This window comes from Panthera uncia (genome assembly GCF_023721935.1).
Source record: "Panthera uncia isolate 11264 chromosome D3 unlocalized genomic scaffold, Puncia_PCG_1.0 HiC_scaffold_8, whole genome shotgun sequence".
In the NCBI taxonomy this organism is placed as follows: Eukaryota; Metazoa; Chordata; class Mammalia; order Carnivora; family Felidae; genus Panthera; species Panthera uncia.
The window spans coordinates 68,822,472-68,838,961 of record NW_026057586.1 but is presented as its reverse complement, the minus strand read 5'-3'; the positions used below and the strand labels follow the sequence as shown (position 1 = coordinate 68,838,961).

At 56.4% G+C, this 16,490-nt stretch overlaps 1 protein-coding gene and 1 non-coding gene across 6 annotated transcripts in view; both read left to right on the top strand.

Moving 5' to 3' along the window:
* AP1B1 (adaptor related protein complex 1 subunit beta 1) overlaps window positions 1-16,228 on the top strand; it is an 85,681-nt gene extending 69,453 nt beyond the window's left edge. For 3 of the 5 annotated variants that reach the window (XM_049618978.1, XM_049618982.1, XM_049618981.1), the window contains 11 exons: window positions 1,933-2,031; window positions 2,567-2,826; window positions 3,479-3,680; window positions 4,463-4,483; window positions 5,034-5,177; window positions 9,963-10,108; window positions 11,879-12,008; window positions 12,307-12,391; window positions 13,084-13,170; window positions 13,274-13,428; window positions 14,998-16,228. In XM_049618978.1, coding sequence (XP_049474935.1) covers window positions 1,933-2,031; window positions 2,567-2,826; window positions 3,479-3,680; window positions 4,463-4,483; window positions 5,034-5,177; window positions 9,963-10,108; window positions 11,879-12,008; window positions 12,307-12,391; window positions 13,084-13,170; window positions 13,274-13,428; window positions 14,998-15,072 — 1,404 coding nt within the window. In that variant the 3' untranslated portion in view covers window positions 15,073-16,228. The remainder of the gene's footprint in view (window positions 1-1,932; window positions 2,032-2,566; window positions 2,827-3,478; window positions 3,681-4,462; window positions 4,484-5,033; window positions 5,178-9,962; window positions 10,109-11,878; window positions 12,009-12,306; window positions 12,392-13,083; window positions 13,171-13,273; window positions 13,429-14,997) is intronic. The other 2 variants (XM_049618980.1, XM_049618983.1) reach the window with 1 other exon arrangement.
* Window positions 10,680-10,776, top strand: LOC125914960 (small nucleolar RNA SNORD125). Its single transcript, XR_007455511.1, has one exon. It is a non-coding gene; the product is annotated as a small nucleolar RNA SNORD125 (small nucleolar RNA).
* Window positions 16,229-16,490: the final 262 nt, after the last annotated feature.

Below are 16,490 nucleotides of genomic sequence, written 5' to 3'. Positions count from 1 at the left end.
GCGTCTCCCTCTCTCTGCTCCTCTCCCACTTATACTCTGTCTTTCTTTCTCTCCCTCCCTCCCCCCCCCTCTCTGTCCCAAAAATAAATAAACATTAAAAATTAAAAGAAAAAAATCCCTGCGTGCTGGCTGTAGTGATACTGATGACCACAGTGAGAGCTATTGTATATTGAGAGAATCCATGATAGGTTCTTTACATTCCTTCCTTCCTTCCTTCCTTCCTTTTTCTTTCTCTCTCTCTCTCTCTTTTTCTTTCTTTCTTTCTTTCTTTCTTTCTTTCTTTCATGTTTGTTTGTTTATTTTGAGAGAGAGAGAGACAGTATGAGCTGGGGAGGAGAGGCAGAGAGAGGGGGAGAGAGAGAATCCCAAACAGGCTCTGCACTGTCAGCACTGAGCCCGATACGAGGCCCGGTCTCATGTACTGTGGGATCATGACCTGAGCTGAAATCAAGAGTCGGATGCTTAAGCGACTGAGCCGCCCAGGCACCCTGGTTCTTTACATTTCTTGTCTCATTGACTCTTCCATTAACCCTGTGAGGTATTTAAATCCACATTATTAATAAGGAAGCAGACTCAGAAGTTACATGACTTGTCCAGAGTCATGTTCAAATGAGGTATGATGTAACTCTAACTTCAAAGTCCACTGTCATAAATTGCCATTTTCAGAGCTCATAGAACCCCTTGAAGCAAAACACCCCTCTCCCCACCAACTGAGGATAAATGGTTTCCCCTGGACTACCTGGCCAGGGACTGTAGCCAAGTCCTGGAAGCCAGTTCCTTGGGCTGCTTCCTACCTGGGCAACAGCCAGCCCACTGCCCCTCTGCTGTTGGCCCATGTGTAACCAAATCGCAAGAACTCTGGATTGCTTGATTCCAGAAATGGACTATATCCCCTCTATCCTGCCTCCTGCTGTCAGCCTGCCCTGTATACCAGGATTTCTATGAGTGCCCTCCTGCCGGCCTGACCCGGGAGGTGCTGTCAGCCCTGTTGCCGCCCTCCTGCCACAGGTCTGCCCCTGGCACCGCCCTGGCTTGGGAACCTCAGGCTGTCCTCTTGTCTCGTGACTGGCAAAAAGGAGATGTGGCTAAGGAAGGACTATGTGCAGAGAATTGTTCTTTCAGAGATGTTTTTTGAGTTAGCAGGTTTTTCTCAAGTGCCTCCTGTGCACTGGGCACTAGATAGAATAGTGACCAGGAATAGAATGTGACAGACATGATCTCTGCCCTCAAAGGGCTGTCTCCACAGCACAGACAGCCTGGTGGCTGGGCAGCATTTCTAATTCTGTGGGGCAATGCCCATGAGGGGGCGCAGGCAGCTGCAGAAGCCTGGGGGTGCTGGGGTCAGCATGAGCTCCGAGGGGTAAGAAGATAGTGGCCAGGGTAAGGGCAGCAGGGGGCATGATCAGGTGAAGGCAGCAGCTCGGTAAGAAAGGGGTGCCAAGAGAGGGCTGGGCAAGAGTGGTTCCCACCTTCTGGTAGAAGCCCAGCTCCTCAGTGACAGGCTGGCTCTGTGGGCCCTGCTGGCCCTGTCCCCAGGGCCTCCCTGGCACCGTCTCTGCTTATTGACAGGTGGCCCCTTTAAGAAGTACACCAGCTACACACATTGCCCTTTTAAGCTGCGAGCTCTTTTAATGCACTGGAGGCGGAGAGCCCTGACAGGCTGCTGGGACCCTGGGGTGGAATGTCCAAATAGTAGTGGCCCTCTGCTGCCTGGGTGGTAACGCCAAGGTTTAGGCTACTTGGCGCTACCAGCAGCCCCCTGGCCTTAGTCCGTTTTCTGTGGCCACCTCCAAACTTGGGGTAGCTGCTCTTGGCTTTCGGGACCTTTGAAAAATACCCTTTTCTCTCTTTGAGGGCCCGATTTGGTTTCCTTCTGTCCGCCACATGAAGCCCTTGCTACTTCCTCCTTGTTACCTCTCTGTCTTCCTGCAGGTCCAGCTGCAGCTACTGACAGCCATTGTGAAACTCTTTCTGAAGAAGCCAACAGAGACCCAGGAGCTGGTGCAGCAGGTCCTCAGCTTGGCCACTCAGGTCCGTGCCTCAGCCTCCCTGCTGCGCCCATTGCAGGTCTCACTCTGCAGGGGGTGCTCCGGTCCCAGGAGCCAGACCTTCGACCCAAGGTCCTGCTCCTAAGACTGGTACCACTGGGGGGTTTGGCCCCAGAGTAATCCAGGATCCCTATGCAGGGAGCTCAGTCACAAAGAAATCAAGATGGAGTGGGGTCAGGTAGTAAAGTTGAGCCAGACTGTAAACTAAAGAGGAGAGGGAGGTCCAGGAGAGCCAGATGGTTTGTAGGAGGACGGGAGGGAAGATTTTGAAGGGGAGGGTGGAGAGTGGGGACAGGAGTGGGAATGGCATATTTAATCCTGGGCTAGAGTAGGACACCAAGGGGCCAGTCCCTGTTTAGGGACAGGTTCATGGGACTGCTCAGGATCACTGTCGGCAGCCAGCACTGTGACCATGTCTGGATCATGGGCTTTGGGGAGGGTTTCCCCCATTTCCCTCAGCTGGTAGCTCTGCTCTGAGTTTAATAGGTTTCTCATCACCCCCCTCACCCCCATCCCAGGACTCTGATAACCCGGATTTGCGGGACCGTGGCTACATCTACTGGCGTCTGCTTTCCACGGACCCAGTGGCTGCCAAGGAAGTGGTTTTGGCTGAGAAGCCACTCATCTCCGAAGAAACGGACCTCATTGAGCCCACACTGCTGGATGAGCTCATCTGCTACATTGGCACACTGGCCTCCGTCTACCACAAGCCTCCCAGTGCCTTTGTGGAGGGGGGCCGGGGCGTTGTGCACAAGAGCCTGCCACCTCGCACCGCCTCGTGAGTGACGTGGGCCAGGCTCCAGGCTGAGCCTCCTTACCTGGTTTTCCGAGTCATTAGCACAGGCACTCGGGCTTGATGTAGTAACCCCCTGGCAAGACCTGAGTCTGAGGAACATTCTAATCCTAGTGACTTTTTAATGAAAAAAAGTCCATACCAGGTGTGGACTAAGTTACCTCATTTGACCGTTACAGTAGCTCTAAGACGTAACCCCATTTAACAGACGAGGACAATAGGCACGGAGAGCTTGAGGGCCTGTGCAGCATCCCACAGCCAGCACAGCTAGGCTCAGACCCAATTCTAATTCCAGAGCCCTGTTCTTCTCACCCTCCTCTGCCACCCCCTGGTGGTTGGTTTGGCCTGGGTGCCCAGGCTTCCAGGGCCAGCATCCAGTCTTTAAAGTGTGCTGAGTGGTGGAAGTACAGAGGGCCCCTCCCTTCGCTCACCCCCAGGAAGCTGGATCTCTTGGAGAGCCAAAAAGCTGGATCGGGCGTGGGAAGGGGGAAGAGGAGGGGGCACGTAGACAGCGCTCCTGGGACTGTGAGGAGACGGGTGCCCGTCCTAGGGGAGGATCCCGGAGCCTGGGACTCTGACTTCCCTGAGACAGCCCAACACCCACCCCACTGAACCTCTCTCTCCTGTGTCCTCACAGGAGCGAGAGCACAGAGAGCCCCGAGACAGCCCCTGCCGGAGCACCCTCTGGTGAGCAGCCGGATGTCATCCCCACCCAGGGAGACCTGCTGGGCGACCTCCTCAACCTGGACCTTGGCCCCCCAGTGAGCGGTCCACCCCTGGCCACCTCCTCGGTGCAGATGGGAGCTGTGGATCTTCTTGGTGGAGGCCTTGACAGCCTGGTATGTCCTGGGGCCCCTTCTGGATGACACTGATAATGATCTTCAGATGAGCAGTCGTTGAAGGCCCTGTCTGTGCCATTCACGAACCAGGGGCCTCAGGCACCCCTGTCTGCAGAGGCGATGGTGTAGCTCCCTACTTACAGGGGAGGAAAACCGAGGCTTAAAGAGTTCAGCTAATCTTCCCTCCAAGAGTGCACAGTATGTGGCTTACACGGGCCTTAGCCCCTTGCTGAGCTACTGAGCCCCAAGAGACCTGGGGCCAGTAAAGCTGGAGAGGAGCCATACTAGTGTCCACTTAGCCCCACACCCTGCTCCACTTCAGGGTAGCAGCCCAGCAGGCCTGGGAGGCCCAGGAGCAATCAGAGACAACCTTCCTCCCCTGTAGAAAGGGGGTGGTAAGACTGGACTAGGTATCTCCCTGGGACTTCTCCAGGCAGCTGGTAGAGCCAGGTAGAAGGGGTGGCAGAATCCCTGTCATTTGGCCATGTGTGGCTCAGGTCCCCAAGGCATCGCACCGGAAAGGGGAGGAAAGGTCATGGCACAGGAACTGAGTGGGGGGTGAAGCCCAGGCAGTAGTGCCCTTCACAGAGATGGTCTGGGCCCCCCTCTTACGCCTGGCACAGATGTCTTACTGTCTTGCCACAGACTCATCTCAGTGAAGCAGTGGTGACTAATCTTTTCCCTCTTTCCCTCTCTCTCTTGTCTGTCTCTGTCTTCTCTGCTGGCTTTTCTCTCTGCATGTGGCTGCCTGTTCTCTTCACCCTGCCTGCTTCCGCTTGGAGATGGGGGATGAGCCTGAAGGGGTACGGTTCAACCCTTGTGCCCCCAAGCCTTTGTCCCTGCTCTTCCTGAGTGCTGGCCCAGCGTCCCGAGGGGTGATTGATGTCAAAGCCGTCCCTCCTCCTGCTGAGCCACGGCCTTGTATCCAGTGTCCCATCCTCACTACCCTAAGACAAACTTGCCTTGTCATCCCAAGGATCACCCATGCTCTCAGTTCCCACGGGCCTTCTGTGACGTCCTAGAGAGTGTGCTCCTGTCTGCTGAGCACAGCCTCACAGCAGTGGTCTCGGCGCTCCTTTTATCTGTGGGCTGTGTGTTAGTTTACAAGCGTCCCAGCCCTTTCCCAGAGGTCACCCCTAAGGTTGGAGGCTTGCAGGTCATGGGAGGGCACAGCTTCTCTTCTCTACCCACCTCACCCTGTCTTGTCTCTGAAAGAATTGCTGTGACAACAGCCCTACAGCCCCCTCCGCCCCGTCCCATTTTCTAAAGTGCCAGGTGGCTCCACTCACGCCTGGGCCCCTAATGTCCCCCACCTCTGATGCCCACCTCTGACCCCTTTCCCTTTCTTTCCAGATTGGGGGCCCCAACTTTGTGGCACCCCCAGCAGCAACAGTCCCAGCCAACCTAGGAGCATCCATGGGCAGTGGCCTGAGTGACCTCTTTGACCTGACCAGTGGTGTGGGCACGCTGTCAGGATCGTACGTGGCCCCCAAAGCAGTAAGTACTGTGCCTCCTTCCATGGCAGGAGCAGAAAATTAAGACACTGGCTGATGTGTGGGTTCCTTAGATGGCCCGTTCATGGAATCGGCTCAGCCAACAAGGATGGACCCAAGGAGCAACAGTTTGCCAACACGATGCTGAGGGCAGCTAGGGGCTATGGGAGCAGAGGGAAGAGATGCTAGGTGGGGCCTGGGAAGACCTCCCAGAGTGGGGTCACTGGAGCTCTGGCCTGTAGATCAAGTCTGAATTGGCCGGACACACAAGTGGAGAGATGGCTCTGAGTGGAGGTAACGGCCTGTAGAGGGGCCTGGAGGTGAGGGAGAGAGAGCTGGCAGAAGTCCTGGCTCGTCGGAGCAGCAGTTCTCAGCGCTGCCCCACCCAACACCCTTTATCAACGATAGACAGTGCCTGGTGTATCCTTTATTTCCTGTGTTTAAAGGAGATGCGTGGACTGTGCAACCTACTTATGTGTATCATTTCAGACTTAGTAAGATGCTGTCACTTCATAAAGGAGACATCCAGGGAAGAGTATCAAATTATATATTTCAGTGTCATAAAGGTTTGGGCCCACCCGCCCCGGAAGATCTGATGAAGTTGTCAGGTGTTTGTAGTTCGGGTGTTGTAAGCCTTGTGGCCAGTGGTGCCCTCAGCTTCTGAAGTGGTGACTGACTCCCACTAAAGGTTCAGTAAAACAACACGAGGAACAGGCTTTCTTTGATTTTCACCATAGTTAGGATCCCAGCAATCTGGGGGTATGTTGAAACCGTACAAAACATACTCGAAGGATGGAGGACAATTGCTTGTCGAGGGGACTGTTGTCCTCCCAGCAGCATGTCTAGCATCCTTGACCCCAGCCCACTAAACGTGGTGCCTCCCCGCCATTGTGCCACCTGAAGATGCCCCATGCTACCTAAGGGCGGTGCTCCCCCAAGACTCCTGGCTACACTAGAGGTTCGGGAGGGAAGAAACCGGCAAGATCAGCAGCACCAGGCTGTGAGGGTTTCTGTCAGTCCTAGCGGTGGAGCTCTTAGAAGGTTCTAAGCAGAGATGAAACAGATTTGCACTTGAGAGAGATTGCTTTGGCTCCACTGTGTGTGGGGTGGGAGGCAGGTTGGAAGGGTTAGAACAGAAGCAGGTGCCCAGTGAGGAGACTGGTAGGAGTTGTATGCTGATGGTGGCCCGGACGAGGTGGGCACCTTTGAGGGTGGAGGCAAAAGGCTGCACTGGAGAGCTCGGGCGGTGGGACTGGCAGAATGTGGGGGTTGGTGGGGAGGAGAGGATGCTGGCTCAAGTGGTGGGGTGGGGGAGGTGCCATCTGCAGAGATGGGGGCGAGGGGAAGGAAGAAGAGCTGAGTTTGGGAGACAAGATCATGTGGGCCTGGCACTGAGGAGAGCGCAGTGCGGGCCAGGCCCCCAGCATCAAGGAAGCTGCCAGAGGGGACCGACATGGCCAGACTCTGGTTGGACACTGTGTCTGCCACTTCGTTCCCAGCCGGAGCCCCTCTCTCTCTTCCAAGGTTCCCTTCCCAGAGCAGGACGCCGCTGAGCTCCAGGGGCAAGGGGATATCTCTGCTGTGACTGGGGGGACATGAGCCAGCACCTGCCCTGGCCTCACCAGGTGTGCTGGCTGTACCTGAGGTGGTGATAGCAGGATGTGGGCCCACGGAGCCCACGGCAGACAGGAAGTCTAGACAGGAAGTGCCAACAGCTGCACACTTCTGTGCCATGGACTGCGTGAACATGGCACAGCCCCCACACCCCTAAATCTTGCCAGAAGCCTTATGGTGCTGTGATTCCTGTTCTGAGGTTGAGAAATCTGGGTGTTTTGCGTAAGGTCACACAGCCGGTAAGTGAGAGTCTGAAACTGATGCAGGGTGGTGGCACCAAAGCCTCTGTTCCTTACCCCTGCGTGATCATGCCCCGAAGTGTTTGCGAACATCCTGTGTGCCTGCCTCAGTGTCATAGGTTGGCAGAATCACTAATTGCTCCCCAGATCGGTTACCTCACTGCATGAGGCCGACGCATACATGTTAAAAACCCAGAGCAACAATGACCTCTGCAATCCTGTGGGTGCCAGGCCTTGCCAGGACTGCAGACCCGCCAGGAATATTAAGTCTGGAGCTGGCCTTCTGCTTGTGTGTTCATTTTACTGGATGCTGTCATTGCTTTTTCTTGGGTGTGCCAACAGTGAGTGCTAGAAGTGGGAGGTTAGAGGATCACCCGGTCAGAGGAATTCAGCGCAGGCTGCCTGCAAGAGGAGTCCTTGCAGCGCAGGCAGGACTTTCCCCTTTATCTGAGACACAGGAGTTTCTGGGGTGTGGGTGTGTTCTGCCTTCAGAAGTAGTAGGTATGTCATCTACATTTTCCTAACAGCACTGTGACTACCTAGAATGGTTTGTCCCACGTGCATTCCCCCCCATGCATGTGGGGGTAAATCCATTTGCCAAAATTCCTGGTCAAGGGAATAAGGCTTTCACTGCACAAGAACTTGGAGTTCCTCAAGCATTTGGACCGGTGGGTGGTGATATTTCCTTGGGTCCTTCAGGAAATGCTGAAGATTAGTTCTGTGGTGGGCTAGACTCCATGAACCCACAGTGACCAAGAGAGACGAGGTCCCCACCCTCAGCAGTAAGTCCCAGTGACAGGCACTTCTGCAAGAACTGCGAAAGGGGGCCTGCTGGTGGGGGGTGCTGCAGGGCCCAGAGAAGCCACTGTGGGGGCATTCTCTGAGCTCTCTGCTTGCTGGATCTCAGCTGAGGCTAAAGCCCTGAAATTCTGCCCTCACACATTTGTCCCAGGGAAACAAAGGATGATCAGGTTAGCACGTGGGGTGGGGGTGGGAGTGCCTGCAGAAGCACTTTCCAAATAGGGAACAATGTGGTGGGGGAGGGCAGAGGAGCAGGTGCAATCCAAGCCTGGCAGAGGGGACACCAGGCCATGGAAGCCATGGGGAGTGGAAGCCGTTGCAGGACTGGGAGGGTTTTTAAGGATACCATGGTCAAATTTGCATTTTTTTAAAGTTTTATTTATTTAGGTAATCTCTACACCACACATGGGGCTCAAACTCACAACCCCGAGATCGAGTTGCATGCTCCGCTGACTGAGCCAGCCAGGTGCCCCCAGATTCGCATTTTAAAAGATGACTTTAGGGGTACCTGGGTAGCTCAGCTGGTTGAGCGTCTGACTCTTGATTTTGACCCAGATCATGGTCCCAGGGTCATGGGATGGAGCCCTGTGTTCGGCTCCACACAGAGCTTGGAACCTGCTTCGGATTCTCTCCGTCTCCCTTTGCCCTGCTTGCTCTTACGCTCTCTGAATGAATGAATGAGTGAATGAATGAATGAATAAAAATAAATAAAAGATGACTTGGCTGCTGTGAAGGGCGGGGAGAGAGGGCCTGGGTCAGCCACGTGGGCTGCTGCCTTACCCAGTGGACTCTGACTGGCTCAGATGCAGGAGTGCCTGCAGAGAGAAGTAGAGGCCCTGGCGGCAGACGGAGGAGGTGGGGGTGATAGGACCTGGGCCGTGTGACAGTGTTGTAGGGGTTGGGATCGGCTGAGGGTGGGGACCCAGACGTCTCTGAAGTTCCTGGAATTGGCACCTTGAGAGATGGTGAGACATTTGCCCATGCAGGGCACCTTGGGGAAGCTCTCAAGGGGGCCTGGGTCTTTTGACCTCGGGGGCCTGTGAGGCATCTGAGACAAAAACGTCCTGAAAGGCATTTTCGCAACCGTGGGTGACGCTTGTGGATGTCCTGCGTGGTTGGGGTTTTAATTCAAGCTGTCTCACTTTGCAAGCACTGTGTGAATGCCGGTGCCACAGCAAGCTCTAAGCCAAGGATGTAAAGACAGAAAGCAGAGCCCTTCCCCTCAAAGAGCTGGCTGGGTGCAGGGGAGACAGACACACAGACTCACATTTATCTGTTAAAATGTCTTGGTGGTGGGAATGTAGGGAAGGAACCTAGGTGAGAGGCAGTGGCTCTTGAGCTGAGGCTCCCGTGCAGCCAGGCAGCAGAGGGCCTACCAGGCAAGAGCCCGTCTTAGGTGCTGTCCTTGGTCAGGCCAGTTTCTACAATTAAAAGGCCAGCCCTGCGGCGCCTGGGTGGCTCAGTCGGTTGAGTGTCTGACTCTGGATTTCAGCTCAGGTCATGATCTCACGGTTCATGAGATTGAGCCCTGCATTAGGCTCTGCACTGACAGCACAGAGCATGCTTGGGATTCTCTCTCTCTCCCTCTCTCTGCCCCTCCTCTGCTTGTGTGCACATGCACACCTCTCTCTCTTTCTCTTTCTCTTAAAATAAATAAACTTAAAAAAAAAAAAAAAAAAGGCCAGCCCTGCCTTCTGCTAGGAAGAACAGACTGTGACAGCCAGGGAGGCCTCAGGCTCTGGCTGAGGCCCCAGATGCCCTTGGGCTCTTGATTCTACTTGGCTCTTCAGGAGGCTGGCAGGACCCACGTATCTCATTACCTTCCTCAGTGCTACTGACTGAGTGTTCCTTCTTGAGCCTCTGGAGACTGGTCAGCCCTTGGGCACACCAAACACCTCCCTACCCCAGGCTGCTCTGACACAGCCACACTGAGGTGGTGCCCTCCATGGCCCATGCCGGATTGTTCCTCTCGTCCCAAGATCCACAAGGTCACCTCCTAGTGGTGAAGGCAGGTGTGGTTGATCGGAGAGAGTGGGGGAGAGGGGGAAGGAGAAGAGGGGGCGGACCCTCCAGCGGGCTATTAAGTTTTAGCGCAGTGGCAAACATGAGCCTCGTCCCCGCTGTCTTCCCTGCAGGTGTGGCTCCCGGCCATGAAGGCCAAGGGGTTGGAGATCTCAGGTACCTTCACCCGCCAGGTGGGCTCCATCTCCATGGACCTGCAGCTGACCAACAAGGCCCTGCAGGTCATGACCGACTTTGCCATCCAGTTTAACCGCAACAGGTGAGCTCCCTGAGGCCGGTCTGTTGAGAGCCCATGCTGGTGACTGTAGGCAGCGGCTGAGAGCTCTGAGGGGTCTGGTGCCTCGTTTCTGGTGAAGACGGATATTCCTGCATCTCAGGCCAAAGCCCTCTAAAGCAGCGATTTTTTTTTCTTCCCAGTGACCTCTTTACGTGGACCCCATAATACCAAGCACAGGGGGAGAGTGTCTCCCCTTATTTTAGCCTTCCTCCACTGCCCAAAGAGTGTTTTGCTGACAAAAACCCCCAGCTCCAAACTAGGAACTTGCCTTTGGCAAACACCCCACATAACAGGAGGTAGCCTCCTGTCCAGGCCTGAGTTGCTCTCATCTCAGGGCCCAGCTCTAAGAAGCCTGACGGGGGGGTGGACCTTCCTGCCCCAGCCCCTTGTGGCACAGGATTAAACCATCAGAATGAGCCTCTGGGAGTGGTGGCTGCCCCGGGCTCTTCACCCCCACTGGGTCCCCTGCGCTGGAGGTTCCTGGGGAAGGTTTCCTCTCTGGCACCATGAGGGTCTTCACGGACCAGACCCACTAGGCCAGGGCTCTCTAGGGGACCCAAGCAGCCTCTCCTGATGATTCTTCTTCCTGAGCAGCTCTAGTGATGAGCAAACTGAGCCTCTAAGAAGTTGACTGAAGGGGCTGCTTCCTCAGGGAGAGCCCTCAAGCCAGTGGGTCCTGACCCTCCATCAGCTCTGCTACTCACCCTCAGATGGCCCCAGAGGCCATAGAAGCACTCGGGGTTCTAAGGGGTAGTCCCACTGCTTGCTCGTAACAGACGTACAGCATGCTGACAACCTCCTGGGTAGCAGACCCTGTGCCGAGGGCTTTAGGAGTACATATTATCTTACTTTGAGCCCAGGGAAGTCCATGCCATTATCCCCCTTTCAGCAGATAATGACACCTGGGCTCAGAATAGGCGGCTTGCCCAGGATCAGTGGGGGAGCTTCCAGGAAAGCCTGAAGCGCTGGGCCACCACAGGAGCCCATGGTTCCCCCACATCACCTCCCACTGTGTCCCAGGCAGGCCTGATTGCCATCGTGGGCAAGTACAGGCCAGGTCAGGCAGCTCAAGCTCTGGGTCTCAGCTACTCACCCCATAGGGTCTGAACACAGGCCTGCCCCTCCCTGATTCTCCGTGTCCTGGAGGATGAGAGAATGTATACTTCTCACTGTTTTTATGAGGGTAGGAGTTGGTATAATTTCAAATGTCCAGGTTGGGCACAGTGAGCTGTTGGTTCATGGTCATGTATCACACTCATGGGGATCCTCTTGATATACCCACGTGTTGCTTTACCAAGAAGCAGGGCTTTTCTGAATCTCTCCCTGGCCAGTTCTAAGCTAGACAGTGAAATCTGGCATCTTGCTTGGGGTGGTCACATCTGTCTTGGGAGATGGGGATTGCCAGCAGCTTATAGTCCAGGTCCCTGGTGTCAGATGGAGCTCCTCAAGGGCAGGACAGAGCAAGGCCATGTTCACCCAGGCCTACCCAGTGCCTAGGCCAGAGGAGCAGAGGAGTAGAGATAGGCTTCAGGCCTGCAGCTGGCCTGGGGCTCCTTCCTCCTGTCCACATGGTCATTGAGGGTGGGGTCAGGAACTTATCCTTCCGTCCTGGGCCTAGAGCTGAGGTGAGGCCAGCTGACTGGAGAGGCCTCTTGCCAGCTGCTGCCCTAGCTCTGGAGCCTGAGGAGCCCATACATCCCTCGTCAGCACCTGTTCCCCCTGCCATTCCCGCGGGGGCTTCTCTTTCCCCAGCTTCGGCCTGGCCCCTGCCGCCCCCCTCCAGGTCCACGCACCACTCAGCCCCAACCAGACTGTGGAAATCTCTCTGCCTCTCAACACGGTGGGCTCGGTCATGAAGATGGAGCCTCTGAACAACCTCCAGGTGTGTTCCAGACAGGGCCAAGCACCCCCGTCCTCACCTGCCCACTCACTGCAGGGAAGGAGCCCAGTGGAGAATTCTGGGGTCTGGGGGTCTGGCCTTTGTTGGCAAAGGGGTGTGTCTATGGAGTTGTGCCCTTAGCTGAAGATCTGGCAGGGGAGGCCTAATCCGAGGGAATGTGGTTACCAGGGAAGGGATGTGAGGGAACCTGCTCAGGGGGGAAGCACAGGGAACAGGCCTTTCCTGGGGCCTCAGAGGTAGTATTGGGCATCAGGGACCAATTAGGTGGCCTTGTTCCTAGGTGGCCGTAAAGAACAACATTGACGTCTTCTACTTCAGCACTTTGTACCCACTGCATATCCTCTTTGTGGAGGATGGGAAGATGGGTGAGTCCTGATGGTGCCCCTTGGAGTCCCTGGAAGAGAACGATTGGGTTTGCCCCGCAGTGAAGTCTGTGAGTCGCTGGCCTCTCTGCAGAGCCTAAGGCGAGGGTCACACTTCCTTCAAGGCCCCCTGGGTGTTGCCTGGCCATCTCTGTCCCGAGGTGGGGGCGGGCCACGCGGGAGCTTTCACTCCTGGGTTCTCCTGCTCTTGGCCATCCCCACGGGCTCTCGAGGCCGCAAGCCAACACCGTGCCACACTTGATGTCCGTCTCCCGTGCCCTGGCTGAAACCCCTGAGAAGACTCATCCCCACCCCGGGAGGGCTCTCTGCCAGCTCAGAGCTGTGCGGACAACTTTGCCCACATCATCTCTCAGTCACCGCAGAAGCCCTGTGACACAGGCTGTGATTAACAAGCAGACTGCTCGGGACCAGGAAGGAGCACATGTGTGGATGCTGGGAAGGGGAGATTTAAGGCACAGAGGTGGGAAGCCCAGGGCTTTTTGGAAGCGCACTGGCAGCCACCTTCACAGAGCTGAGGGTCTGTTCAGGGAAGCAGCAGGCGCGGTGGCAGAGCCAGTCCCTGTCTTCAGCTTCAGGTTGGCATCCCCAGCAGACCCACTTCCTGCTGGATGTCAATGAGCAGGGCCACGGGTTTATCGGGGTCCCATCTTCTACCCTGCCCCCCCATCTTCCAGACCGGCAGATGTTCCTGGCCACGTGGAAGGACATTCCCAATGAAAATGAAGCCCAGTTCCAGATCAGAGACTGCCCCCTCAACGCGGGTAGGACTTTGCACCCTCCCCCACCCTCCTGCCCATTGCACACTGCCCTGCACCCGTGCCCCCGGCCCTCACACCGCTGACTGGGGGCCCTTCTCGCTCTCAGAGGCTGTGAGCAGCAGGCTCCAGAGCAGCAACATCTTCACTGTCGCCAAGAGGAACGTGGAGGGCCAGGACATGCTCTACCAGTCCCTGAAGCTGACCAACGGCATCTGGGTGCTGGCAGAGCTGCGTATCCAGCCGGGCAACCCCAGCTTCACGGTGAGGGTCCCTGCTCCTGCCCTGCCAGCCCCAGGGTGTCTGCCTCCATGTTCCCGGCAGCCTTTCCTGCCCTCGCTCCTTCCCAGACTAGGGGTCAGTTCTGATGGGGTGCACTCTAGTCCAGCTAGGCTGGGGTCCCTTGGAACCTGGCACGAATGAGCATCAGAATTCTGACCCTAGCTCCGAACTCTGCTCATCAGGTTATCCAGTCAGACACCAAACTGTGTCACCAAACAGTGAGTTGGACTAGAAGGTTCTATAACATTGGCCCCTGTGAGGTGGCACAGTTGGCCCGAGGCCCACCTGACTGGGAAATGGCACTCCTGGGCCTGTACCCTGGCCCTCCTCCTACTCTTTCCTGCCTGAGGGCCCGCCTGGGAGGATGCTGATTCCCAGCATCTCATCCTTCCTGGCCTTTGTGTCAGACCCCAGTCAGAACATGGCTTCCACGGAGTGCGTGGTCGTCGTGGAGGCCGTGCTGCTCTTCCAGGCCCCAGAGAGCTCCAGGCTTTGCTTCTCCCCCGGAACCAAAGTCTCTGGCAGGCGTGGCCCTCCAGACGTTGTTCCCGGGCCCCGCTGGCGGTGTTGGCACTGTGGTTGGGCGGGGGCCGCGGCATTGGCTTCGGTCATGGTAATTTCCGTCTCCCTATGTTTGGTTGCTGCATGCCCACCCTCCCTGCCGGTGCCCGTGGTGCAGGACTTGGAGGTTAGCAGATTGCTTTTCTCTTCCTCTTTCCCCTCATTCTCCCCAGCCATACCTTGCACAGCTCACATCCCGGCCTGGCTCCAGTGCACCCTGCCTCTCCTAGCCTTGCCTCACCCTGCTGCTCCCCAGAGCGGGGCAGACATGCATGCAGGCCGCAGGCAGAGGGCTCGCCAAAGCTTCCCAACCAGGTGAACCCGATTGAGGAGCTGGTACTCCTACTTCCCCACACACGCAGTGTGCACAGAGTCCTCCAGAGAAGATTGGACCCCACGGGCCCACCACGGCTGGCTTCCGGAGCTCCATTTGCTCCTCCCTTTCCTAATCACACCCTTTAGAAGCAGTGATTTTGGCAGAAGTGGTGGCGGCACTCGTTTCTCCTCTGCCTCTCCCTACTCTCCAGGCTCACGATGCGGCAAAACTTCCTGTGCAGGAAGCCAGGAAGAATCCTCGGTGCCTGCCCCCCAGTCTCTCTAAGCAGAGGCCTGCTCCCTCTCGGCCCCCTGCCTCCTCAGAGACCCCAGCCCTCCACAGGCTGTGAAGGGCCCCAGCAGCTCTGCGGGGTGGGGGCTGGGCACTCCCTGACAGCCTCCAGCTCATGATTCACGCTGCCTGCCAGCAGGGCCGTGGTGGCTGGGCTGACAGCAGGTGTGTGGGCTGCAAGTATATTTGGTCCACGCAGCAGCCACCCACTCCGCTTTACCACACATCTGCCCCAGCTGTGCTGCCCCCAGGCCACACATGCACACCGCACTCTTCCATCTGGTTCTCCCCCTCTCTTCCCTCCCTGTGTTCCTTCCCGGCCCCAGAGAGGAGCCCAGAGAACTGAGTCCTCCGTCCCCTGACCTCTCTTTCCCCCCCTGCAGCTGTCCCTGAAATGTCGAGCGCCAGAGGTGTCCCAACATGTGTACCAGGCCTATGAGACCATCCTCAAGAACTGAGGCCCCATCCAGTGCCCGTCCCAGCCTTCTGCCAGCCCCATCGAGGAGCCCCCCAGGAGTGGCAGCACCTCCTCCCCGGAGAGGTCGAGCAAGGCCGCCCATGGAGCTCCCTGGTCCTGACCGCCGGGCCCACCTAGGTCCTCAGGGCGGGGCAGCATTCCACCTGGAGTGAAAGCTCGGGGACTCCCCTCTTCTGTTGCTGCTGACAGGGTCAGGTGAGGAGGGGACCAAAGAAAACAGAGCCAGAGGGGCCACAGAAGCTGATCGGCCGACCCAGGGTTCTTCTCTTCCTTTTCCCCGGCTGGTGCCTGAAGGGTGAGCGTGTGGCTCCCTCCTCGGGGCTCTTGGTCCAGGAAGCCCCCTGCCCTTCAGTCTCTTTTGGGTCAGTGTTAGAGGTCTTCCCTGTTGCCCGCTCTCGTGCCAGGCTGCCCTGGTGTGTGTGGAAGGTTCCCTTGGTGGGCGGTGGGGAGCTCTTCTGTCGGGTCTAGGGCTCCCAGGGCCTACACCCCAACCCTCCCTCCTGCATCCACCCAGGCTGGGGCCCTGTGGTTGTGCCAGTTGGGCCACAGCCTCCTGAGCACTGACCCACATGGGCAAGACTGGGCAGAAACTTCCAGAGCCCCTGCCCAGACTCTTGCTCCCCTAGCAGTTGCACACACCCACTCACCCCACTCCCTCTCTTGCCCCTGAGGACGGTCACTGCCTACGATATAGTCCTTGGCGTCCCCTGTGTTGCTGAAGCAGAGACAGGGCTGAGAGATGGGGTACGTGGGTGAGCGCGGTGCTTCCTATCTGGGGTTTCTTTGGGGTTTCTCCTTAGTGTCTGCTGCCCTCCCCCTGGCCTCTCAAGTTTCAGTTGTGTCTGACAGACCATTAGGTTTTCCTGTACTGCTGTTTAATAATAAAGAAAGATTCTGCTTTTGGCAATCACGGACACTTTTTTCCCCCTCCACTAAATGTCAGAATTGAAAATTGCCTCCGAGTGGTTGAGGATGGTTTTCTGACCCCTGCAGTAACTATAATATACATAGAGAAGAGAAAAAATATATATGAAAATAGAAATATATATATATATATATATATATATTCATGTATATAAAATGTATGTTGGCTCTTATTTTCAAAAACAGAAAGTGAATAAAAATGATGACATCAAGTGTGTCCCTGGCCAGTGTGTCAGGTCCTGAGACTCTTCTGGGTGTGGTCCTGGGTCCAAGATCAAGGGCTCCAGCTGTGTGCCCAGCCCTTCCCCTGGCTTTCTGAGGACAGTGCCTTTTCCTCTACCCTATCCTTAAAAACGGATCTCTGAGGCCTGCTCGTCTCCCTGGCACCTCTCCTGCCCTTGATCCTAACCCCACCCAGCCGTCTTGCCTTTTGATGTTGCCTGAGAAGGCTGACTTCTGTTTTGGTTTTCCTCA